Genomic DNA, 26765 nt, shown 5'->3' with positions numbered 1-26765 from the left:
CTAAAATATGGCAATTTTTTTTTTTTTTTTTTTTTTTACTTGATTTTAGAAATGATGAGATCACTCCTAATTTTTTTCTCCTCTGGAGAAAAATTGAAAGAAAGTTGGGCATAACTTTTGTAAGTTTAACTCTGATGTTGATGGTGTCAAAAAGTTCATGTTGATGGTGAAAATTTTCAGATGTAATCCATACAGTTTCGTTTTACTAATTTTGTTCAATTTTGATGTAGCTTTGAATTTTATTTATTTTTTAAAATTATTTCTCTCTCAAGTATAAGCCATTTACTTTTGAAATGTTTTGATTTCTGTATTTTAGACATCTTTACTGGACTGATGCAGGGACCAATCGAATAGAGGTGGCAAAATTAGATGGACGGTACAGAAAATGGCTTATTTTTTCTCTACTGGATCAACCAGCAGCTATTGCTGTCAATCCAAAACGTGGGTAAGTTACTACAGGACTTCTCAGAGTTATTTTCAATATCACTCAGTGAAAAAACAAAACAAAACAACAACAACAACATGAAAAATCACAATGATGAACTTTATAGGAAAGACTTAAGGATATATTTTGCTGATTAAATTCAGGTTTTTCTTTTTATTAATGTTAGGAAATTTATATCCATGGAAATACATTTTAGGACTAGATTGGTGGTGACAGCAGGCAGGTCAAATAAAAATTTCCTTTTTATAATGCTGTGTGCTCACCACATTTCTGTATAAATTTCTGTGTTACTGCTGACATAGGGAAATTTTTTTTCTCTTTTTACTAACTTCAAGTAGCGGGGAAATACCGTCTTTCAGTGAAAAACAATGTAAATGCCTGGGAATGTTAAACAGCAGTGCTTGGGGCATTTTGTATTCGGTGATGGATCGTAGAACATTGTGCTGTGTGCTTCTAAGCTGAAGTAAAGCAGCACATTTCCTTGAAGTCATTTTTGGACTCTGTAGCTTTATCTCGAATGATGAGTGCTCACATATTCACTCATTTTTCTTCTGTTGAGAATAAAAAATTGTCACTGAAACCACTTCTCTCCAAATCAGTACATGAGGTGCAAACATCTTTATCTTCTGTACTTGTAACATGCTTATTCTATGAACTTGGTGTGACTTTACTAATCGCAGCTGCAAAACATAGCCTGCTTCTGAGCAGCTTTATATTTCATGACTGACCTGTTCATTTAAACTCTACTGTTTGACTGTGGCAAATTCTGTACTATACTGAATTCTGGTTGTGTTCTTTCAGGCTCATGTACTGGACTGACTGGGGAAGGCAGCCCAAGATTGAATGTGCCTGGATGGATGGACAACAAAGACAAACTTTGGTCTCTGAAGACCTTGGCTGGCCAACAGGTCTCTCTATTGATTATTTGAACAATGACAGGATCTATTGGAGTGACTCCAAAGAAAATATTATTGAATCTATGAGACATGATGGGACAGACAGAACCATAGTATTACACGGAGGTAAGAATTTATTGTGGAACTCACACAATAGTAACCAAGATGTGTGCTTAACAAGCACTTTGTTCATACGTGTATGCTAGATTTTCAAGAGCATTTCAAATAACAAGTCTAGGTAGCATTTTCACCTCCATTATACAGGGATATGTAGCATACCAGGTTCAAAGTTCACAATACCTGGGAACCAGGTTCTCCAAGAGTACATGACCAACTTAGGGACAATATAGAAAATGAGTTTCTTGCTCTTTTAAGGTATATTATTAAGCAGTTTGCAGACACCAGTGTTATGAGGTGGTCAGTCATGTGATGATATTTATCTTCTGCTATGAATGTCTTGAAGTGAAGGGATTAAATGATGTGTTTAGTTGAATAATAGCAGTTGTATTGTTTTTAGTAGAGATTTGCTTGCTGACAGTATACTGTTTGGTTCTTTTGAGAAGTAGGCAGTCCATACAGCCTTGATGTCTTTGAAGGCCATTTATATTGGATAGCTAAAGAACGAGGAGAAGTCTGGAAAAAAGATAAATTTGGAAGTGGAGAAAAAGTAAAAGTTCTGACTGTAAATCCATGGCTTACTCAAGTGCGCATCTATCACCAGCATAGATACAATCAGTCAGGTAGGTAATCGGCATCCTGGATAAGCCCTTCATTTCTGTGAGATTGAAGTTGGTATCATTGTTCTCAAAGAGCTTAGTAACCTTCTGATAACATGTCAATCAGCTTGTGATTTTATTTCTGAAAACAAAAAAATGAGAGTCTGGTAAGTATTTTGTACATAAAATGAAATCAGCAGTGGAATAGCATACATTGCTCTTCGGAGTCAATTAGTAATAGATCATGGCCATGTCTTTCCATTCTTACCTCCATCTTGGAACTGTCTGATATGGCACTCAACAATATGAATTTATTCCTGTAATATACAAGTATTGACCACTTATTATTGCCCTTAGGGGGGATGTTTTAACTATGACATGTCTGGAGTAATCACAGGGGAGAGATATCCAGAATAACATCCAGCATTGTACCTCTTAAAAGATGTTTTAGCTTTCAGAAACAAAAGGCTTCCTGTTGCTCAGAAATGTTCTGTTTCTTTACTTCTGTACTGGCTTCCAGCAACTGTGGTCTCTTACTTAGGAAGAATGTAAGAAAAGGCAGACAGAAGGCTTTGGTAGAAATGCAGTGTTTGGGCATCAGTTGTTGTAAAAAAAAAAACAAAAAACAAAGAACAACAACCTGGATTTAGACGTGTTTTGATTTCTGATATGTGATATTGATGATACACTACTGACTATGCAATACCCTGCTTTATTTCAGTAACTGAGATATGCCTGAGCTGCTGAACTTTTCTTCAGCTGCCTCTTCCACATTTTTTTATCTTTCAGTGCCTAATCCTTGTAAAGATGTCTGCAGCCATCTCTGCTTGTTGAGACCAGGAGGATACACCTGTGCTTGTCCTCAAGGGACTCGGTTTGTAGAAGGCAGCAGCACAGAGTGTGATGCGGGTAAAATAATTTGTGAAACTGAAAATAAAAGCAAAGGAAGTTTTGCTTTAAGAATACAGTAATGCGTTACTGAATTAGAAATTTAGAGGGATGACAGAGTAGATGGTTTTAAGACAGGAAATATGGCTTTTATTCTCAGCTGTGTTTTGTGGTCAGCTAGTATACTTCATGGATACTTCATGTGTACTCTTTGTCTGTGGCTTATAAAATAGATATAGAAATACCACTCAAATGTCCAGTCCAGACTTAGCTGCAAAATTACTCGCAGTTTCTAAATCTTTTAAAAATTTTAAAATACATATCAATACAAATGCACTGATTTCAGAACTAGAGAATTTCTGGCAAACTGATTAAATAAAATGACTTGTGTTTATAATTCTGTACAAAGCTATTGCATGATCAATATAATAGAATGTGTTGGACACTGGAAACAAAGCTTAGAGGACCCGCAGTATGAACAGAGATAACTTACAGATAATCATATACTGGACAGCCTTTTAAGCACTACAGGTTAGTGCTTGGTGGTTACAGAGCAGCAGAGCCCCAAATAGTACATCCAAAAGCACCAATAAAGTAGAATTACTCTGCCTTTCCCAAAAAGAAAGCATACTGCTGCAGGATTTCTGTTTCTTTTAGCACTCTCAGCTTAAAATGGCATGAATGGTGGCTAAAATGTCCTTGTCCTTGCAACATCTCTCTAATCAGTTGAGCTTATAACGTCTGGGATCTTTTCCCATTCTCTCTTTTTGCTTTTACCCAGCCTTTCCTCTTACTTGCGTTTTCTTAATAATTAGTGATGCTGTTTTGTTGCCACAAAATGCAAGCTGCAGAGAAGAGCTAGTAAGTTGATGTAATAGTGAATGAAAGCATACGATGCACCTTCAGATTAGAACAAGTAACACTGTTGATTGCATTTGCTATTAGTTGCTGAGAATGTGCTTCCATCCACTGGTTTTCTGAATAAATAAGTACGTGGCAGGTTGCTAGCTCTCTGTATAACTTCCAGCTTCTTGGATCAAAGGCTTTGCAGAGGAGGTGAAGTATTGCAACTTTCTGAATAGAGAGCCTTGAAAGATAATGGTCTGCATTGATCCAGCAAACAAAAGCAATGAGACATACAACTTCTGAGTTGTTTTTGTGCACTTATATTATCAACCCTTATTTTCTGATAACAGTTTTTGCTTCAATTAAAATAAATATATTTGGCAGACGTAAAAAAAAAAAACAAAAAAACAAAGCTGCTGAAAAGTATCCTAAAAGTTTGTATGCATAAGTTCTGTATAAATAAAGTGCCTTATGCTTATTACTTATTTTGCTGAAGGTGTTCTGATAACACATCTGGCTTTCAATTCTTGCAGCTATTGAATCCCCTCCCACAATGCCACCAGCGTGCAGGTGCATGTATGGAGGAACGTGCTATATAGATGAAAGTGGTCTTCCAAAATGCAAGTGAGTAGGTTGTTATGGTAGCTTAGGGTCAGATTTTGTTCATTTAGTCATGCACAATCAATTCAAAGCTTTTAAATGTTCTGGAACTGCTTCAGTAAATATCATGCTTTGGCAATAGCATGTTTGTAACAATCACAGAAAAACATGTAAGTGTAAAAATATCAGTAAACAAGCAATGTAAAATTGCATCTGTTTGGGAAAAACATCAGAAAGGCAGACTGCTATGAAGGCTAGTAAAAGTTATGCCAAAAAATGTTAATGGAGAAGTAAGGCTCTGTAAATACAACTTGAAACAGCCACTAGGTGCCACCAGTGTTCCAATAAAACTAAATCATTTGGCTTCAGGAATTGTAGTTCTCTGACTCAGCAGATTTTATTTCCACTTTTTATTCTAAGCAAACGTACCATCTTTACAGTCAGTGAAACGTTACTAAGCACAGAGTTAATTTATGACAAGTGGATATATATTAAAGAATATAATAATGAAACTGAGATTCTGTACCAAGTAATCATCAGCTGTTCTACTTGTGTTTTCAGATGCTCTTATGGCTACACTGGAGATTACTGTGAAATAGGATTGTCAAAAGGAGTTCCTCCTGGAACAAGTAAGCTTCAATTATATATTACACTTAATGTTTTGAGTTAAGGAATATGTAATACCTCACAGTCATAGCTGTGGAAGGATAAGCTTATAGTTAGTTCACTGGGCTCTTTTGTATGTGCAGCTTTGTTGCTTGAATGTTTGCTTATTTTTCTGTCTTTGATAGCAGCAGTAGCAGTGCTGTTGACAGTCATACTAATCATAATAATTGGAGTGTTAGCAGTTGGAGGCTTCTTTAACTACAGACGGACAGGCAACATTTTACCAGCACTTCCCAAACTACCAAGGTATGTTTCAAAGACTTTTATGACTGAGCACTGAGAATGTATTTGTGCGCAAATATTTCTGAAAAATCTAGTTTGTTTGCCATGTGCCTGTTTCGCTGGAATATGGCATGAGCAGTTTTGTGGCAGCTTCATTGAATTTTTTACTCCAAGCAGCGGACAAAGAACTGTTGTCAAACTCTTCTACATTCTGAATTAGTGTTTAAATAAGGAGCAGTATAGCAGTCTGTTTACTTGATCTGGTTCTTCAGTTCAAAAGACTGCAGAAGGTTATAGTTACATATGTTTTAATTTTCTATAATATTTTGTCAGAAAACACAGTTCTCTCTGGTATAGAGATCTGTATAACATTGATGGTGGAGTTCTGCAACTGTTTGAAAACATGGGGAAGTTGCAGAGAACCTTTGTTTTCAGGGCATGTGATATCTGTGCATTTTGTAGGCTCTTACTGTCCTGACAGTCTCAGTATGCAGTGAAAACCAGCCTTGTGAAATGTAATTTAAAAATATTTGATGTTTTAAATTGAAGGAAGATGAACTAAAATGATTTGTAATGGCTTCAAATAAAAATTTTGTTAAAAAAGATGTATTTGTATTTAGCTTTAAGCCAATTAATTGTCTTTAAAGGTATTAAGCTACATCTTTGCACAGGTTTCACGGTAGTAACTCTTAAATCAGAGTGATAACATTATTGTAATGAGGAATGCAGATGTAGTTACAACTGCTTCTTCAATGCAGTTCTATATACTGCACTAAGTGTACTGAACAAGTTAAATTTATTTATGAATTCCTGTAGTTAAATTGAGGCAAAATTTTCATGCAAATTAACCCTGTAGTACGAAGGGTTTGTGAGATGTCTTTAAACTACACAGTGAAATTCCCTGCTTCCTGCTTTGTTGAAAGGAAGTTTTCTCATCACTTTTCAGCTATACTTCTCATACATGTGAAATGGAGAGTTCGTTTGTTTTGTGGTTTGTTTTTTTTTTTCTGTGAGGTTAGATTCAGTTTTCATTTCTCTTGCAAATATACCATTGTGCAACCATTGTTAAGTTCCTCATTAAGTGGTTAATGCATATGTTAACTGCAGGCTATAGCTGTTACCCTTAACTCAGGATTTGTCCTTGTATGAGAATCCTAGACTTAAGCTTTTAAAAATTGTATTAGGTATTTCCTATAAATACAGCATACACACAGAACACCAGCTCCATTTCCAGTATTTCTTATGCAAACTTAGTGTGCTCTTGTGGCCTCTGTAAACCTATATGGAGAATGAATATTTGCATTTACAGTCCTATAGGTATCTTCATGATATCTGGAATTATATCTACAAATTTTTATGCCATTGCAGCTTCATTTTTTTTTATCAGTTTCTATTAATTTGAACTTTGGAATTAATTTATACATTTGTCTGTAAAAGAACAGTGAAGTGAGAGTAGTCAAAATGTAACTTCTTGAGCCTGTTTGGTGTCTACATAGGCACGTGTGAAGATGTGTGATCATTCTGAATAGGGTAACAGGTTAGAAAAACTACTGAACCAATGCAGACGTATAAATGGTCTCATTAGCTTGCTTATAGCCAGCAAAAATTCCAAGTGATGGATATGCTTAGAAGAATAACTAAAAGAAACTGTTTTATAAACTTCTTTTCTGTATAATATGTTCTTTTTTTTTTTTTTTTTTTTTTTGGTAGCTTAAGCAGTCTTGTAAAATCAGCTGAAAATGGTAATGGGGTAACTTTCCGATCCGGTGCAGATGTAAACATGGACATAGGAGGTTCTGTTTTTGAAGGAGACTCTGCTATAGACAGAGCAATGCAAATGGTAAGATTTAGTATATATATCTTTTAATTGTGTCCTTTCGGTGTCATTTATAGCTGACAGAGGGAAGTCTTCTATGTAAAAAACACAGTGAGATGATAAATGTGCTCAAAAAGAAAAATGAACACACAGGTTTTCTGAAATAGATTTTTATAAACTACAAATGAAAACAGATTGTTCTTTAAAATAACATGGCTGCCATTTCTCAAGATTTATACAGTAGGAATTAAGTCAAATGCCTGTTTTACTATTTCAGCTTATTCTTAGTGAATACAGTGAATGAATTAGACAAATAAAAATATTGCAGGGAGGAATTTCTTGAGAGCCTTCATGTTCTGTAGAACAGGTAAATATGTAGTTCTCAAATTCTAATTGTATGTTGGAAAATATTTTCTGAGTTTCAGAGGTGAAACTCAGGACTAACCATAGAATATACTACTTAGCACAGCAATTTTATACTTGGACTGTTTTTTATTTTAGTGAGTTCAAGCAAATCAGGTTTAAGTTTTGAGGACATCATTGAGTGTAACTCTTATTTTATCCATATGCTGTTATGCATATCTGAGAAATAGCATATCATTGTGTTTCCTGTTCTGTATAGTTTTCCTATGGAAGAATATATTCCCCAGTTTGCTACAATATATACAATGCTCAAAAGATTTTTCCTTCTACTAAACAAGTTTCAAGCATGTTTGAATAGTAAGCACTTGCTGCAAAGTTTGCATTGGAAACTCCCTCAATTTTTAATGTTAAGTTTCAAACATAACTGACAATAAAATGAAACGAAACAGCTAGTGAAGACAAGCTCATAATATGACCTTTTTCCAGACAAAGAAGCACACTGATTGTTAGAACTAGGCAGCTTTTGTAATGAAATAACCATGTGAACATTTCAGTAAATACAGGGAAATAGCTCTAGGCTTGAATATCACATCAGTTGTATGTTTTCTTTTTCATGTATGGAAAAGCTTCATGGTACTTTACAATTTTCTAGCCTAATGTTGACATATGCTGAAGCCCAGCTAATGCAGTTTTTATGTTGCTTGTAATATCCAGGTCTGGCTACAAAATATTTCTACTTAAGTGCCATTAATGCGCTTTATATAATTCAAGCTTGCAAAAAATAAAATAAAAAATAGTGCTTTACCAGGAAAGAAATTCAAAGAGTTTGGTTTATGGCAGCAAAGAATCATAGGATATATTTTCTGAACTTTTAATGTCGCTTATGCATAAATGGATGTTGGAGGAATGTTTTTCAGTGTTACTGTTCTAAGCCAAGCTAGCCTAAATTGATAGAGCCAGTTGTGAGGTAAAAAGCACAGGTGTGAAACTTTTTGCTATAGGGCATTTGCTTGTGGAAATGAGGCAGGTTTAAAGAATTTGCTGAAGTACTCTTCTCGTTCTCTTTCCTGTTATTCCTGTGATGAGGCTGTCACAAGTAGCAGGCTAACTGAGCCTGGCTAGGACTTTGTACTGCTTTTGTTACCATTCCAGCTGTTAGCGCTTGACTGGCTAGCCCTGGGTGACTGTGCCTGTGTGGTGGTAAATACTTGTAAGATGAATTAATCCCATTCTTTTACAATTCAGATGCTGCTTGATAGTTTGGTTGTCAGTCTGAAGCCTCTAAAATGAAATATTTATTTTTGATAATTCCTCCCTACTGAAGTTGTGATTTATGGAAGTCATCCTTCTCCATCATAAGCTACTCTGAGTCTATTAGTCAACTCTATATATTTTTTTTCAGCTAGAAATTGGAGTAATGCTGAAACACAGCATGGTCTATGCTGCTAAGTTAGAGAGTAAAAAAAAATTATAGTAAACTTCACATTATGCTTTCAATAGATGCTAGATTTTGTCTAACCCTATGTGAAAGTAAACATGGATTTTTCTCTGAAATGAAAAATCAGTCTATAAAGTGGATATGCGGAGATGGAGATATTCACTGTGCTGGAGTTACTGCCTTTTTTTTTTTTTCCTTCTTTTTTTTCTTTTTCTTCCTCTGAAGAATGAAAACTTTGCAGTAGAGTCAGGGAAACAGCCAATCACATTTGAAAATCCAATGTATGCAACCAGAGATATTGGAGCTGGTGGAACCAGTGAAGTTACAGTCATTCAACCAACGCAGGTAAGAGAAACCTAGGCTTGTCTTTCACTTTCCATTTTTCTTACAACCTTCTTTTCTTTGAAGAAAGTTGAATTGCCTTTTTCTCCTCCAGGTTACGGGAGCTGGTAGTGTGGAAAATGAAAATTTTGAAAATCCTGTGTATGCCTCTGCAGTATCTGCTAGGCCTAAAGAACCGCCTCCAAATACAGACACACCTCAGGTAGTTCTACAGATGTCTTTTTTCCTTTGTGCTTGAAATCAGAGGAACTGAATTGTGAGGGAAACTGCAATATAGTTTGTGTTCTATGTAAGTAGGGCCATCAAGTTGGCATATGCAGTGTAAGAAAGGCAAATAACTATTTAAATTATTTTCAAGCTGATCAGGAAGTGAAAGGAAAAGAATGCAAGTGTAGAATGGCCATGGGCACACAGTGGGGATCTGTTGAGATTAAAAACTCAGACTGGCTCACCAAGATACCAAGAGTGGGATGGAGGATTTTCTTTCACTGTCTGCTGTGCTCCATTTTGAGGGCAGATACTAGTCAGAAAATTGTAATGTAAGGCTACAAATTGTCATTGTTTCCCAGCAGAAATGAATATAGCTAAGATTTTACTTGGGACTTCGTTTAACAGTTATATTAAAACTGCTGTACCTCAACAGAAACATCAGGGAATATTTTTTATTCTATAACACACCAAAAGAAAACATAAGGAAAAGTACGTTTTTGTTTGAAATGGGGAAAACCCAGCTCTTTTTGGTACTGAAAGTTGAAGTAAGACATTTACTCATTGTGTATTGTAACCATTTGGAAAATATTAATTTTATCCATATTTAAAATTACTAGAAATGACATTTAAAGCATTTGTTCTTTCTGTTCTTACAGGACATTTTAGTGATCAAAATCCAATTATTATCTCATCTAGATTACTTATAATTCATGAAAGATACTTTTTTTTTTTATGTTTTCAAATCCATCTGCATGAGCTGATGGTGTCTTGTTTTCATGTTCTTTACACGCTGTGCACTAAAAAAACACCTCTGAGCTTTGAAATGACATTTCCATCAACCTGATATTGTAATTTCATGTCCTTCAGTAATTTCTCTTGTGTTGTTTCAAGACAGTTTTTGACTCTTCAACTTTTTTGGGGGTGTGCATGGAATGATAGTTAATGAATTAACTTAGTCTTGCCTTCTGGTCTAATGTTTTGAATACTGCCAGTTACCCTTCAGAGAAGAAAGCTGAATCCCTTACATACTTCATCTGTTGGTATCTGTTGAGTTACAGTGGACACATTATGTGATCATTTTGTTTCCATTCCTATCTTTTATCGTATTTCAAATGCACGCTTTTCTGAGGAGATGCCTTGTAAAATGGAGCTCTCATTTTATTTGATGTCTTGATGCTCTTTCAAGTAGAAAAACGTAATCAATAATAAAGGACGAAGTCTCATTGAGAGATCATTTGAATAACATGACATAGCATTTAAAGAGGTAGCCTGGAATGTGAAGGTACAGTGTGACTGAATGTTTATTTTGATTATTTGATAATGAAAAACTGAATTTTTTTATTTTCCTTTGCTAGAAATGTCTGCTGGATAATACAGTGAGGCCAGTTGTCTAGTGAGAAAGTAGAAGCTGAGTATTGAATTATGATATAAATGACTATTTCAAATACTTTTTTGTGACCTCTTGTGGTTTTTGTGATGAGTCTCTGATGCAGTCAGACAAGATAAATAAGACTCACACTCCCATCTGTAGGGAAAAGATGAGTTCTAGATCATTCACCTTTTTTCCTGTGTTTATGATTTGTCATGTTAAAGGTGGCCAGAAAACATTGAAACTTGAACAGGCATTAAAATATTTAAAGCAGTGCAATTAATTATAATTACAACATAGCAGCGTGAGAACATGCAGTTGAAATTACCAAGTTAGCAGTCAATCCCAGTGAAAATCATCAACTGTGCTGGCATTTTGCTGAGAAATGGTGAGAAAAATGTCTAAAGGTTTATTAATTTGTATATTTCAGGAATCAAAGTGGAGTTTCTTCAAGAGAAAAATGAAACAAAACACTAATTTTGAAAACCCAATATACGCGGAGGTATTGCTTAATACTGTATTATGCTATTTTTCAGCTAATGCACTGCTGGACTTAGTTTTTACTTTTAGTGGATAAAGGATGTGAACAAATTTTACTGCTAAGTGAACTGCCATATGAATTCCTGCTCAGGTCAAGATGGATCTGACATGGTTTTGAGAAAAATTACCGAATTTTATACAGAATGGAGTGCTCAGCAGACACCCAGTTCAGGCTGTACAGCAGCATTGCTTGCCTCTCAGCTTTCCCAGCTGAGCACGGTGGCCAACTCTTGCTCCTGGATCCCATGTGCATTCTTGTACAGCTCAGAGTCAAGCAGCCTGTTGTACTACAACTGGTGTGAAAGTGTCTAGTGCCTCTCAGTCCTAGATTTAGCATGCACATAGTTAAGCAGGCTGCAGCCTGCTTACATGAAAGTCCTGGGTTTTTTTCCATCCATGTAGTAAGAGGAGACCTTTCTTTTAAGATGTTATGCTGCATGATGTTTGCTGGAGAAATTCTCCCATGGTGTGTTATGAAGCCTTTGAGTTCTACTGACTTGAGCCAGTAGTAGCAGTTTTTGCCTGAACGAAGTGAGAGATTGAGAAAACCAGAGGTTTATTTCCCCAAATGTAATAAGCATAATAATTTGCAAACAGTAGTGATGCCAGTATAATCTACATTCGTGTGCGCACGTGTGGACTTGTGAAGTTAGTCTCACATAACCATTGCTATTTCTGGACTGACAGTAACCATTAAAACAGAAATCCCAGTGTGCAGAATAAGTTTGAAGTAGTTATTTCCTCGGCAGAACCTTCTGAGGTGAAATTAGTATTTGACTTTTGTTAGGTGGTGATTTGCATAATTCACATATCACTTAGTAAAATATTTGGATATTTAGTTAATATTTCTGAAAGTTGAGGTTGAATGTCTTGTATATTAGAATGTAAACCTGGATTTTATGATTACTATTTCAGATGGAGAAGGAACAGCAACAGGACACAGAAAATGTCCCTCCTTCCTCTCCTTCACTGCCTCCCAAGATTACTCTGAAGAGAGACCAGCCATTAGCTTATACAGCAACAGAGGATACATTTAAAGACACCGCCAATCTTGTTAAGGAGGACTCTGTTGTATGAGTAGGTAACTGGTGCAGGGAAAATGAGACACATCCATTTGCACATATATTTTTTATAAACAGAAGAGTAAGGTTCACATTCAAATGCTTTATAAAAATATATGCATCTTTTAGTCAGCGGCTGGAGATGTATGTTGAAACTATGCCTTGTTTTTTGACAAATGCCAATTACTATTTTTATGAACAAGTATCATGGTGTACTATATGTATATCTTTGCACTGAACCTGTCTGAAAGTAATGTTATAAATATATTGTAAATTTGTAAATTTTTCAAAGATTATCTTGTTTTTTTGCTAGTAGAAATCTGTATGGAATTGGTTGCATAAAGATGGGGTAAATTCATTAAGTAAGGGCTTAAGCTAAAAATACCAACAAGGTGAGTATAGGTGAGTTACTGATTTACAGGATCTTTTGCATGTATATTTATAACAGTACCTTTTAAAACTTCTACTGGTGCTCTGGGCATCCTTACCACCATTTTTTATCATCTGCTGGATGTAGAAATGAGTCTCTTTGTTTATCTTGTGTTAAGCAAAAGTCAATGCAGCATCATTATGCTGAATAGCTATCTGTGCAGAATGTTGTTCTTATGTTTTAACTGCCTGGGATAAAACAGTCCATTAGACATACTTTTCCACTAGGATCCAATTAAAACCACTCAATTAATAGTGTTCTTTAAAAGATCTGATATATTTAGATTTTAGTGTCACGAGTGCTTAATTTAATGAGATTCTCTCCTGTACATCAGTGGAATAGCTCTGTTCTTAGCTGGAGTCTCTGGAAGTTATTTGTACTATTAAATGAAGTAGCTAGATTTCTGTAAAAGCTTATTTCTAAACAGTAAAATACAAAAGATACTGCTTCATTTAAGAAATTATTCAGGTTTTTTAATGTGAAAATTTAATTTTATTGACTATTTATTTCCAGAGGTGGACATTAATAGAAAGGGAAACAATTTCTACTAATGCAGTCTTTGTAGTTAATCTGCTTATTTTCATAACCTTCTATCAGCATATACTGTATGTCTTACCAGTTTTTCTATTAATTAGCCAAGGTAGTTTCCATAGTGTGAACAGTTTGAGGAAACTTTGAGTACCACTACAGGAACATATAGCATTTCTAACTAGTTACTCATATAATTTAAAAATTCCTAAATTAAAATCATTGAGACTTCTACTATTTGATTGTTTTATGTCTAAGTTCTCAAAACGTATACTATCTCTAATTAGAATGCTTCTAATTATTTTGTAATGTACTTTCATTAGAAAAGACTACTGGAAAATAATGCTGCTGAATAAATTTAATAAATGTATTTTATCATATTCCTATTCCATAACTTTTTGTCAATGCTGTATGTATTTTGCCACTGTGGAGACTTCAGTGCACGCTGAGATGAAAACAGTCTTGCTTTAGGTAAATTCAGGTAAGAATAGGTTGTGACTTTACACAACTGTTTAAAGTTTTTTATATAAAATCACTAATATTTTATCATTACTCCCTTACATGTATATGTTAAATAAACTGGCCATTGAAACAGAAAAATCTTACAATTGATTACAGTAAACCAGTTATTAATGTAGTCTAGACATAAGCAATCTAAAGGTTGGTCTGATATTACACCTGACTGCTTTACTGTAGAAAATTCATTTAGAATCTGGAACACAATGTACTAGAGAAGAGCTATGAGAAATAATTCCAATTAAAGGCAGGTTGCTTTTATTAAGGAAGGGATTAATAATCCCTCAATGTATTTTAAAGAGAGAAGGAAGAGCTAGCGTTTCCTCGATATTTACGTCCTGCTGCTTATACATCAGCTGTGTTATCAGAGGGTTTTTTTTTTTTCTTCACTGCAAATTTTTTACTTTCCAGATGTAGAAGAAAATCATTCTTGGGAGACTGGTGGCATGCAAATTTGATTATTTAATATATTTGATGGCAAAGGATTCACATGCTTTAACTCGGCATTTTCATCTCAGTAGAGTATGTAAATATGTTTTGGTTACTGTGCTGAACAGAATCTTTAGATTCTTTTCCTAACTTCACTTTCCACTTTTATTATTTTTCCCTCATGAGGTCAGTCCCTGGCTGAATTCTTAAGTTTGGAATTCTGTTGTCTGAAAGAATGCTCATTAGAGATTTCAGCACATCTCTCTAATTGGCCACTATAGGCCTGATAAATTAAAATGTTACATTTTCTCTACAGCTGTCAGGCCAGTTAGAAAAAGCATGTCTCTATGTATGAAGTAAAATAAGTTTCTTCTTGAAACCATTTGCTAGATAATAGAACCTCAGTGAAATACTTAAGTAGCGCCTGAACCATTTTTACATTCTGTCCCTTTCTTGTATATGCTCTCCCACCCTCAGCACACACACACACTGCACAGTGGTGAAACTGCTTTTCTTACATTTGGTGCTCTGACCTGCAGATGGTATTTTTTTAAGCTTAATTGAATTGCACATTAATGATTAATCATGAATAAGCAGGTCTTTAGCAAATAAAACCTTTACCCTCCCAATTTTCAAATCTCCAGGAAGCCCAGCATGTCAGTAGCTTGACTGATAAAGGTAGTGTACAAGAGGCACAGCAACTTCAGCTGCCACTTCATCATTTTGAGCATACTCTTTGTACATTCAAAGAAATTGGCTGTAGCATATATTGGTGACCTGTTCCATCTACTGAGTGAAATAATAATCTTTTTAGGTTGCAAAGCACATTGAGGGCAAAATGAACTCACATTCCCTAATAAACGATGCAGGTATTGAGAACAGGTATTGAAATGCAAATATTAAGATATAAGTATTGCTCTGCTTGAATAGTAATGGAGGACTGTTTAGTTTTGATTTTTCCTGTAATTTCATACCTTTAAAATAGCTTGTGTTTTGTCTCTACACAGCTGAATAGTCAGGTGATTAGATGTGGTCAAATACTGCAATTGTAATTTTTGGAAATTGTTGCAATAGCTGGCCTTTGTTATTATTTGATTTGATATCTCGTGTCCAGAAGCAACTCCTGAATATGGCCATGACCAAGCTTCATGAAATAGAAATCTGAATAAGCACAATCTGTAAGGTACGTGTATAACATAGATATTCTGAAAGACCAGTGGTTTTCTTTTTTTCTTTTCAAATTCTCTAGAAACGTATATGTTAGTGAAGTCAACATGAAAAACAGATTCTCATTTAAATAAGAAATGCAACAAATTTTTTATTGAATGAGTAGTATTAACCAGATTTATAGCTGAACTTTGCTTGCATGCAGATATTACAGATGTATCAGTTCTGGATACAAAAAAGCATGGTAGGTTTACGAGTCTTATCTACAAACTCTGAAATTTCATATAAGTAGGAGAAAGTGTTCTCTGAAGGAAATTTAAGCAGTCTAGTAACTTGTAAAGAGGAGATGTCAACTGTTATGAGAGGATTCAGGATTCAGAGTTATTTCCATACAGTTGATGCTGGTTATAGTACTAAATGTTGATTAGAACTCCAGGGACTGAACTCCCACTAGCTCCTGGAACTGGAAACATCATGTAAAACAGCATGTCAGATAAACAGCTCGGGGCATAGGAGAGGAGCAGCCAAAAGAACTTTGCATCCCATCCAGCTCCGTATCGTGTCCTGGGGTACTTTGCTAGCAGGGCATGTTCCATGCATTTTATGACCTTAGAAATATCAGAGTTGCACAGTCTTTTCACTGATCTTTGAGCTTTTCTATCTACAAAGAAGAAAACAAACTGGAAGTATTTATGCAACATTCTGTGTGAGAGGATTCTTTTCATTTACAGGTTTTTCTACAGCTTCTGTAGATTTATAATAAGGGTTGTCTTAAACTGCCGGCTCAAGTACTGCAAGTGGTATAGTTGCAGCAGAGCAGGGACAAACAAGTGCTGCGGAATCCAAAGAACCAGGTAAAGAGAAATCTGGCCCACATTCTGAGCCAGATCTTTTCTACTATATGTGCAGCAGAACTTTTCAGCTATCATTAAGCCATAAACATAGTGTATGATCACAGCCCTAAACCTCCTGTGCCTAGATATTCTGCCTCTTAAGTACATAGAAAATAAGGATGGTGGGACACCATCACATGTCACTGATTTCCCAGGAGAACCAATAGAACTGGTCTCATCTACCATACCCTACCACATTGATGAACATCAATGAACTCCTAACTAAAGCTTATGAAATCCTACAAACATTCACAGAATCATAGAGTGGTTGAGGTCAGAAGGGATCTACAAAGGTCATCGTGTCCAAAGCCCTGCTCAAGCTGGACTGCTTAGGGCAGGTTGCTCAGAATCATGTCCAGGCGGCTTTTGAAGATCTCCGAGGAGGGAGATTCCACAATCAGGGTGACTTGTTCCAGCACTCAGTATTTCCTGATGTTCAGACAGAACCTCTTGTATTCCAATTTTCCTGCCTTGTCCTGTCACTGGGCACCACTGAAGAGTCAAGCTTCCATTATCTCTGGACTCCCCCTTTCTGGTAATTAGAATCATTAATGATATCCTTCCCTGAGCCTTCATACATTCTTTTTCCTACTTACATTCAGAAAAGTATTTTTCTCCATAGGAATCTCTGATCTCATTAGGCAGTCTGTTCCAAAGTCTTAAGAGGTCTCTCCCCATGATACCTGAATGAACGTTTGTGTTGAAGAAACTGTGCCCAATAATGCTTACTTTCACTCCAAAGTGCTGAATATCTCTCCTAGAAGAAAAAACAACCAAAACAAAACCCAGAAAGCTGTCTCTGAACACCCAATGATGGCATAGCCATTAAACATACGTAAGTTGAAAGTCTGTCACATTAATTAGTATTTGAGAGTTTCTTGTCTTCAAATGTTAGAATAATTTTATGAGATGTTCAAATTAGCATCACAGTGCTGTACCTATCACTGTAAAAGTGCAGAACACAACTAACAATTAAAGCGACATCAGGTAGATTTGCAGCTTTTCTGTGTGATCTGTTTTGGACTGGTGTAAAGAATGTGATACCCACCTCTATCTGTTTAAACTACTCTTGTAGCACATCAGCTTTTAGGAGAAACAGATCATTAAGGTGCTTAGTGAAAAGTCAAAGCGAGAAAAAATTTCCAATTGGGTTAGGACTTCATTTTGCACCTTACGGTGAAATGGCTATGGTTAAATGATTAAGCGTTAGTGCAGTAAAGGTCAGAGTGCTTTCTGGCAGCGTGGTTCCCTCTATGAAATTTGAGTTGCAATGCAACACCCTCAGAATGAAAATCATCATTGTTCTATCAGATAGCTTCAAAGACTCAAGCAGCTGGATTCCAAAGCATGCGAAGAAGTTCACCATGTGTACACTAGCCACTAGTTTTTATTATATTGCCTTGGAATATATGCTTCTCTGTATAAGCATTCATAATTGTTTGCAACCAACATTCGTGGACCTTGTGAAGACTTGGCTTGTTTGTCTGCTCCTCAGCCAACCTGAGGCAGTACATCACAATTAGTATCAGTGAAGGCTGCTCACTTTAATTTTCTGAAGTAATGAGTACCTTTGATAATCTGATTGCTGTTTGTAATCACCTAGCTCGGACTGCTGTGAAGCATTAGTGCAAAATGAAATAGATTGTAAACTGGTAACAGAGGAGATTAATAGTTTGGCATAAGTCCTTCATAATTCTGTTGTGAACATACAGAGTGTTTTACTTGCTGGAGAAGTTTTACACAGATGTTTTTTACTGTTATTGCATAGACAAATAATGAGTAAGGGGTATGATAAAACTTTATTCAGTGAGAGGGAAGAGTACTCTGTTACTGAACCCATGTGAAGATAAGGCTTTCTGCTCACCATTGTTCTGCAAAAATACCGGCATTAAGTTTAATAATACTGAAGGTTTTGAAACAGTAGCAGGGGAAAGGGAACTGAAATGCCAACTCTGCACAAATACCTTTAGCAGTGCATGTGTTGAGACAAAAAGTCATTTTCTCTAATTGCTGCATGAGCATACTTGGTGAATTAATAGTCTTTACGGTGGAGAATGTAATAATGCTATGATAAGATATTAGTAAGCCAAATGCAAGGTGACTTTAGTTTATAGACTTGGATGAACTCCCTAGAAGGAGAACTGTAACCTGGTGCCAGAGTGACTTTTTCTGGTGTGCTGGTTTCAGAAACTATTTGGCAGGGACAGTCTGCAGAAATGGAAGAAGGGCAGAGAGCAATCACTGATCTCTTGAGAGCTTAAAAAGGCAACTCAGGGCCTTTGAGGTAGAACCAGCAGAAAAGGATATACACTGAAGGCTTAAGTGTCTGAGAATCAGACCCCTGCTGTGAAGTCAAATGTCTTCTCCAAGGCATCTGGCCTTGCCAGATGGAATACACCTAGCACACCTGTACTTTAATTGTGGCCTCTGAAGAACCTGCAGAAGAACCTCAGCAGCTTATTAAGAGCTCAGGGATCTGAGCGTGCTTATCAGAATCACAACACCAGGCTGCTAATAATTACCTTGATTGTATGCTACTAAACGTATTATAGTTGTACACTGCTGTTTGTCACACACAACGTACCAAATGTAAACAACCGTAACTGACATAATTGTATCTGTACTGCTGTGTTTAAGCTATCATGCTTCTATGTGTTGCAGTCAGTACAAACCATTTGAAATCACTGTGTATCTGTATGCTTCAGGCAGGTAGTTTCTTTCCTCTTGGTTAACAATATTGAATGAGACATAATTTTGTTCGTAATTTCCGTGCTATCAAAAGGGAATTCAGACAGGCTCCAGCTGGAAGTACATGCATGTACACTTTCATAATTCTTATGAGGCAAATGCAACATGTCTAAGGTCCTCATGTTTCACGTACCTACGTCTGGTAATTTGGTACATACCAAACAGCATGTGAACCTTACGTACAACGTGTCCAGGAAGCATCTGACCTGGCTAGGCTGTACTGTTGATTCCCTTGTATATATGCAACAGATTAATGTGTTCTGTAGCTGCGTGCTAGCCATAGGCAAATGTTTCCCATTGGTTTCCTGGTGGCTGTGTTCATAGTATCCAAAACAGGTGACCATCACCCTTTTCATTTCCTTTTGCTCCTTAGGCAAAATTAACAGAGACAAAATGGAAGAGGCAAACATATAGGCATCTTTCCCTCAGCACATCTAGAATCTGTTCTTGGATTCATGCATGTATTTCTAACTACTCACCGTAACATGTCGGAGAAAGATTCCATGCCCCATTTGGACAAGTTGTAGCCACCCCCTACAAATGCCATGAAGCCGTTAGAATTGATTAGATTGACTACTCTTCCCTCGGCTTTTTTCAGAAGTGGTAGAAGTTTGAGTGTGATTTCAATCCATCCCAGTAGATTAACGTTCAGAGCTGAGTGGAAGTCATCAATTCTCAGCCAGTCAGTTGGTGCTGCAGATGTTGTTCCTTCAGCAGCGTTCACAAAGCCAAAAAGCCCTAGGAAGATTCCAAAATCATTTATTTCTGTATGTGACAATATCTTACCGTTGGGTTTCTTATGTAGCATTGGGATCCAAACAGCCTTGGCAAAAGCTTCAGTGGGATGAAGTCTAGAGCCTCTGCTACAGAGCCTACTCTGTACACTTGTGCTGAAGATCCTAGGCAATTATTCTAAAATAAGATAGGAAAATATTTTCAGTTGGAGAAATGGGATGCAATAGTGACCTTTATTACTTACTCAGGTATGCGGGTTCCTAATGTGCACTTATCTTCCTGTGAAAACTAAGCGCTGTGTGAAAGTAGAAAGGTTGTTTTACTTGAGTTGGGGTCTAAAGGTCTAAACTAAACATAAAGAATTAGTCAATGCTTCTAAAAATGTTAGCTTAACCCTGTGTATTGATTATACTGTTTTACTACCTTATAAATTACTTGAAGAGCTTTAGATAAATAGTGACGCTTCTGGAAGGACAGCCTGTGCCTGGAGGGAGAGGCCGAAGGTTCAGCGCTGCTTCTGTAAAGAGTTGCTCAGAAGAAGGTGGCAGCAGTGGTTACCCTGATCAGGAGCATGCTGCTTTCTACAGCCTGGAGGCAGAGGCCTGTGTGAGATCAGCCTCTCTGAGAAGGTAAGCTCTAATAATTATTTTGATTTTGCTCTCATTTTTTGCATTCAAGGATGGTCTGAAACTTAGCATAATGAAGGAAGAAAGTCCCCTTGAGGTAGAAGATATTGTATTTTGCTTTTCTAGATACTAAATTAATTTATCAGCCTACTGAATATTTGATACAACTATGTAGTACAGCTGGTAGTTACAGTGCCTTGATCCCATTTGGCTGCTATTAACAATGCCCTGTCTAAGTGGTTGGCATCAGGAAAGAAACATGTATGTTGTCACAGGTCAATATATTTACCACCCTGTGCTAAAAACAACACTTCAGCCATGCCTTTTTAATTCAACTTACAGGTATCCAAGGACAAACTCTTCTTTGTTCTAGACAAGTGCTTAGAGGTGAATGAGTGATATTAAGTGCTCAGAGAGATGTTAAGAGCTACCTGTGTAACAACTCTAAGAAAACTGGCTGAAAAGGCAAGAATTTAGATATTACAGTCATTACAGTTGTTACTGAGTGCATTACAAAAATCAGACTTGTTCAGCCATGCAAAAACACTCTTCTGGTTACTGTAGGAGCCCTGCATCAGCCATTTTTAACTGTCTGGGCTGGCTTTACTGACAAGAAAGCTTTCTGGTACTGGTTAGCACCCTCCCCCTGCTGAGACTTTCCAACTGCACCAAAAAGTCTGAAAAGCACATCAGGGAATGATCTGGTTTGAACAGCTGTAGTTCTAGGCACTCTGCTGGCAAAATTGCCCAAAAGCTGGAGAAAATCTTTCTGAGCTGAGAAGTGGCAGAACTGAAAAGGGAATGTGTTTCATCACTAAGAGGAAAAACTCATCTGTAGATAGCAGAGAGGCTCCAGAACTCTTAGCTGGACCACATTTGGTTGTACTGAATTATTTTTCTGCAAGCTGACCTTTCCACTTACCTTTGCCTGCCGTTTCCTCTGTCACAAATTCTACAGCCCTGGTGATGCTGCTGGAGTCAGCCAAGTTCAGATTCACTGTCTTCAGGGAGAGTGAGGAGCAGGACCATAATTCTTGGCCGTCTTGTTCAGTGGCACATGCAGCAATAACACAGAATCCTCTTTTGTCAAGCCACTTGGCCAGTGCATTTCCAAGTATGGTGTCACAGCCTGTTATGAAGACATACTTTCCACTCAGGTTTCTAACTCTGTGACGGTCTCTGATGAGCCAGTAAATGATGAGAGAAAGTATGGAAGCCAGAATCACTATGTGCAGTGAGTCTGAAAATGAGAGCTATTAGGGAATGTGTTAGTGATCTGGAAATGCAACAAAGTAAACATGTTAGGCCAATCCCCCAACTTCCTAAGACCCAGTTGTTATGAGGGGCTTTGTTTCTGGTTGCACTCCATCCAGCTCACTGTAAGAGAACATGGGTGGAGCTTTTACACAATGTGATTGTGATCCATGACTAATGCTTGACTTGGCAAAACCTTCTCCTGACCTCCTTTTCAACAGTTTTTCACTGTTCTCAAATTTTACTTGCCTGTCTTTCTAGTCAGCCCCATCTTCTGAGGATATTTCAGGCTGAAAGGAATGACTGCATGGTTTCTCGCAGTAGTGTCTGATGGTGACTTTTTGTAGGAAGGAAACTGGCAATTATTTGTGCTAATACTGGAAAGAGAGGGGTTTTTCTGGGAAGAAGGATAATCCTCTTTGACTGTCTACATGATGCCAAACAGTCTGCTCTTCTAATATCTAGCGTGGAAGCAGAGAGAGCCTAGGAATGACCAGAGAAATCCAAGCTGTAGTGGTGGGTGCTCTAATTTGTTCTGTGATTTGTGCTGCATCATAGTAAGCTACTTACTCTCCATTCCTAAGACAAGAAAGACCTTATGGCAATGTCTGGGCTTTCTGACTCCTTCCTCACTGCCTGTCTAGCACTGGTACAGAGTGAACTAAGATGTATTATATGGGAACTTTGTTTGCATCAATAAATGGGGGTGTTCATGGTGCTGTGCTGCTCTCAAAAAAGATGGAGGGAATACAAAGTTCCCTAACGCAGGAGTGAGGATACTCTTTATTAATATTTTTTTTATGAGTGTAGCATGCAGTTCTCGACATCTGAAAATCTTCACAATTGGTTACTGTGTTTGTATTTTCTTTGTGCGATGAAGTATTTAATTAAACTCACATTTATGGGAAAGATGGTCAGCATTTTCTGGATGTCTTGCTAAAAAGAAACTTTTTTACAAGTACCGAACAGTCACTTAGGCTCTATCTGCCTACATATGGGTCCGGGTGCAGACAAGTGATTATATTCAAAGAAGGAACATGCGATTGTATTCAAATAATTAACAGTTATGTTAAAATGAAGGAGTTTATTATTTTTACATCCTGGAAGTACTTGAAGAGAAAGCCAGTCTGTGTTTTTTATGTTCTGTAACTCACAGCTGTCTGAAGTTAGGAGTTCGGCTAATTTTCGTGTGAAATCCATGTTACCTTAAAACACTAATGGTAAAGGAAGACCTGGTTGCTAGAATGGTGTTCTTGTTCTTCTGGTGCTTTTGTTTCTACTGGCTTTAGGAATTATTTGGATTTATTTTAATCAAGTCATCGTCTAATCAAGTAGGAGTGGACAAAGTCTCAAACTGTAAGTGAATATTGGACTCATTGAATAATGACATCAGTCATGTAGCTGATGAATGATGAGGTTGGAGGTTTAGGTTGGACATAAGGAAGAACTATTTCTCTCAGAGAGTGGTCAGGCACTGGAATGGCTGCCCAGGGAGGTGGTGGAGTCGCCGTCCCTGGCAGTGTTCAAGAGGTGTCTGGTGTCCAATGTGCTGCGTGATGTGGTTTAGTGCTTGTGGTGGCAATGGTGATGAGAAGATGGTTGGACTAGATGATCTTACAGGTCATTTCCAACCTTGTGATTCTGTGATTCTAGGAGTAACAACGTTCCACTCAATGATATTACTTTAAATAGTTGGATGCTTCTGTAGCCATGGATATGGACCTCTGAGTTAATGTGATGTGCCAGGCAATGACTGCTGGATTAGAATGGAAGCTGGAAACAGAGAGAAGCTGCTACCAGCAGACTTTTGTAACCCCAAGTCCATAAATCAAACAGCTACCCAGCAATGTAGTCCTGTGATGCATCATTTTAGGACTTAATTAATCTTTTTCCCAATACTAAATAAAATGACCTAATTAAAAATTTAGGGAAAATATTCTTTTAATTGGAAACAAGAGTAGTAAATTACATCTTCGTTGGCTGTGCTGCAAATGGGAAATGGTGGGCAAAGAGCTTGCACTGCTGGAAAGCAGCTTTAGTTTGCAACAGGGTCTCTGTGGAGACATCTGGCTAGGCTGGGCTCTTGGCTACACATTTACTCCTTGGAGAGAAATGCATGGAACTGTTCTGGTTAGCATCAGTCCCTAAGTTTTGCTAGCAGCAGCTGGAAGAGAGGAGCTGTAAGACTGAGACAGCAGTGCTGTGTGTGGAACCTCATGGCTCATCCATCCCATAGGTGCTGGGCTGTGTGCGCATCTGCACCAGGTGGCTCCCTACAGGCTCTCAGTGTCCAAAAGCATGTGGACATCTGCTGCTGGGCACCACAAAGGGCTCCTCTCTGTAGGAATATTGTGCTGGAATTTATTCTGCTGGATGATGTCATATCTGGTAAAAGAAGTCTGGAGTCAGAATCAGAGGAAATAATTTCAGTTAAGATTTTCTTCAGAGAAAATTGTCTGTTTCTGTGAATGTGCAATGTTGCAAGAAATAGTTTTTGTCTGATAATTGTGTAGCACTAAATGCTGCTTCTCTGCCAGCAGCACATCAATTTTGAAGTAGCTCTTGCAGTAGCAAAGAGTGTGCTTCTAGGGAAAATGTCAGCATGATATTTCAAGAGCTTTGATATAATTCCAAAAATATTGAATTTTTATTACCAGTGTAGCCAGTAAATAGCTAAAGGCAAGTTTTACCTTCCATTAAAATGCTAATATTTGCCTGGCAGATTGAGAACTCTTGGAATAGAGCTTGGCTTTTTGTGCACACACAAGTGCCATTATAAAAGCAATTGGTTTTAAAGAAAAGCAGTGTGACTACACTGTTAGAGCCCTTTAAGGTACGCAGATGACTGCAAATAGCAGCATCCCTCTGTTTCTCTGCAGAGGGGAAGCTGAAGCACCCTGCTTCAGGGAGTGAGACTGTTCTGCTCCCACAGCAGGCAATGCTGGCAGTTGTGCCAGAGAACCTCAGGCTGGTTGAGGTTTGGGGTCTGGATATGTTTTGGATTCCTTCCTCTGGCACTGTGCTCACAATGCAAACCCTGCAGAAGTCAGTGCTCTGCAGTGGGGTGGCCTGGCCCACCGTCGACAGAGGAAGAGCTGGCAAAGGAAGTGCAGGGCCTCTGTTCTTCAGGAGCAGCCTCGTGGAACACATGGGGAAGGTTCCACTGTCAGGCTGTGCCCAGTACAGTACAGTTCAATACAGACTTTAATAATCAGTCACCTTGCCTGTGCTACAAACTGCCTCATTTTCGATTAACAAACTGAACATGTACTCAGGCACAAACGCATCACACCTCCCACTCTTACATGAGCTATTCCTGTGTGTGCAGGGCTTTGTACTTGTGTTTCATGGGAAAGGGCTGCTTTCCTATCAGCTGTGTAAAGAGGACAACGGCAGTTCAGAGGTCGGCAGATAACGATCTTCCTTAATCTTTCATCTTAAAAGAAATACATATCCAAACTCTCTTGAGTGTTTTGCAGGGACGTGAAGTCAGTCTGGTTAAATGAGGGCTGATTTCTCAGTGTCTTTACTTGTAGTGCTCGCAGTTCAGATTTTTTACCATGCCAGGGCAAATAAAGCCTTCTAAACCCTTTGGTGACCAAACCAGTAATTAATAAAGGAGTTGAGAAAGATTCCAGATGTTCTAAAGAACATTACTGAGTTAGCATTTTATTCAGACCCTGCAGGTGCTTAATAAGCAATAATTGGTTAAAATCCTTACTGGAAAGGAAGAGACTGCGTGTTCTCTCATCTGTGCACTCAAAACCAAATGTTTAATTTGTCCTCTTAAACACTCTGCAAATGCATATAATGAATCCTGCACACTGTTAGATACCATTTCTGCTCTTGTGCTGGTACTCACGTTCTGGGGAGACATCTGCAAGCTCACCATGTACCTCCAGGTTCTCATGAGTGGCCTTCACCGGTTATTTCGGTGTCAGAACGTAGAAACTGCTTGAGGCTAACTCATCAGCTTGTGCACTGACACTTGCACGATGATATAGTTTTCACAAAAACCTGTAAATTCAGCATGATGGTTTTATGGCTGTCGCGCACAGTCGTTCTCCTCGCTATTTATAATGACTTGTGTTGTGGTGCTTTTGTCTTAGGGAATTAGTTGTTGTTAATCCTCCACCTAAGCTCCATCTCAGCATATCCTCCCTTTGCTGCATAAGCTTTCCTGGCTATATATAGTCATCTGTAGAGCCTAGGGGACTGCTAAGACTCATTAGGGAATACTAAACTACTGTGCGTTGTGTTGAAATGAGCAGGAATCTTTCCATTGATTTAACTGGGCTTATTTCAGACCTCTCTCTTTACTCTTTACTCCTGCACATGGAATGAGCTGTTATTGATAGGACTTGGTTTTTTTGGAACAAAGGCTGAAGAAAATACCTTGTGTTTAACAACTTGCAGGAACAAAATTCTTTGTTCTAGTCCAAGGGCAGCCTTATGGTACATGAAACAAATAAATTGTGTTTCAAATAAAAGTTCAAATTCTAGAAGCTCTGCTCTACAGTTTTTATGAAAAAAGCCTCTAACATATGATGACTGCTAAGAATGCTAACATATGACTGGCCCAAAGTCTGCTGGGCTCTTCTGATCCCTCTGCTCTTTGTCTGAATGTATAAGCAGAGCTCCTTTCCCCCACTCTTCATGCATACAAGTAAATGAGGTGTCTGGTTGCAGAGGAGAGTATGCCACCAGAATGTGGCTGTTTGTAAAAAGAAAGATACTTTGGGAGTACATTAAGCAATTGATATTTTTTCTGCATTCCTAATCTAAATAATATACTTGCAGCGGGTGTGCCTTGCTCCAAATTCTTTTTGAACTTTACTTCAGATGTTAATCGCTGCAGTGCTGTAGTCTTGCAGCAGCTGACAGTGGACCTGTGGTCTGACAAGGGCTGATGTAAGTCAACCAAATTTCAGTCCCTAAACCTGATACAGATCAGAGCAGCCGCTGCCATTCTATACTTATTTTCCTATTCAATGTCAGTTGTGTAACCTTGATGGAAAAAT

General features: G+C 37.6%; 3 protein-coding genes across 8 annotated transcripts in view; 2 read left to right on the top strand and 1 right to left on the bottom strand.

The window, feature by feature from the left end:
- The window catches only part of LRP2 (LDL receptor related protein 2), a 136918-nt gene extending 123162 nt beyond the window's left edge, over nucleotides 1-13756 (top strand). For 3 of the 6 annotated variants that reach the window (XM_048953630.1, XM_048953632.1, XM_048953636.1), the window contains 12 exons: nucleotides 317-445; nucleotides 1247-1467; nucleotides 1902-2081; nucleotides 2847-2966; nucleotides 4325-4415; nucleotides 4953-5020; nucleotides 5183-5303; nucleotides 6990-7119; nucleotides 9122-9241; nucleotides 9333-9440; nucleotides 11248-11319; nucleotides 12273-13756. In XM_048953630.1, coding sequence (XP_048809587.1) covers nucleotides 317-445; nucleotides 1247-1467; nucleotides 1902-2081; nucleotides 2847-2966; nucleotides 4325-4415; nucleotides 4953-5020; nucleotides 5183-5303; nucleotides 6990-7119; nucleotides 9122-9241; nucleotides 9333-9440; nucleotides 11248-11319; nucleotides 12273-12434 — 1522 coding nt within the window. In that variant the 3' untranslated portion in view covers nucleotides 12435-13756. The remainder of the gene's footprint in view (nucleotides 1-316; nucleotides 446-1246; nucleotides 1468-1901; nucleotides 2082-2846; nucleotides 2967-4324; nucleotides 4416-4952; nucleotides 5021-5182; nucleotides 5304-6989; nucleotides 7120-9121; nucleotides 9242-9332; nucleotides 9441-11247; nucleotides 11320-12272) is intronic. The other 3 variants (XM_048953634.1, XM_048953635.1, XM_048953633.1) reach the window with 3 other exon arrangements.
- LOC125696646 (retinol dehydrogenase 7-like) lies at nucleotides 12717-24989 on the bottom strand. Its single transcript, XM_048952600.1, has 5 exons — nucleotides 24969-24989; nucleotides 21413-21743; nucleotides 19609-19867; nucleotides 16978-17138; nucleotides 12717-16149 (listed from the first exon to the last, which is right to left on the bottom strand). Exons 1-5 carry the CDS (start codon nucleotides 24987-24989, stop codon nucleotides 15902-15904), a joined length of 1020 nt encoding a protein of 339 aa, XP_048808557.1. The 3' UTR covers nucleotides 12717-15901.
- Nucleotides 20351-26765, top strand: part of ABCB11 (ATP binding cassette subfamily B member 11) — a 60363-nt gene continuing 53948 nt past the window's right edge. Inside the window, exon 1 of the mRNA XM_048953639.1 lies at nucleotides 20351-20493. The gene's annotated coding sequence lies outside the window, so the exon portion shown is untranslated. The remainder of the gene's footprint in view (nucleotides 20494-26765) is intronic.

This window comes from Lagopus muta, chromosome 8 (genome assembly GCF_023343835.1).
Source record: "Lagopus muta isolate bLagMut1 chromosome 8, bLagMut1 primary, whole genome shotgun sequence".
NCBI lineage: Eukaryota > Metazoa > Chordata > Aves > Galliformes > Phasianidae > Lagopus > Lagopus muta.
The sequence above is the reverse complement of the archived record's forward strand: the minus strand, read 5'-3'. Positions and strand labels throughout refer to the sequence as shown.

Excerpts from the sequence above, each read along its gene's own strand:
- LOC125696646 (XM_048952600.1), bottom strand. The coding sequence starts at position 24,989 with ATGAGGCAGTTTGTAGCACAG. Across the intron at positions 21,744-24,968 it reads TGAGGCAGTTTGTAGCACAG|CTCTCATTTTCAGACTCACT; the intron begins GCAAGGTGACTG and ends ATTCCCTAATAG. Across the intron at positions 19,868-21,412 it reads AGAGGAAACGGCAGGCAAAG|GGCTTTTTGGCTTTGTGAAC; the intron begins GTAAGTGGAAAG and ends GAATCTTCCTAG.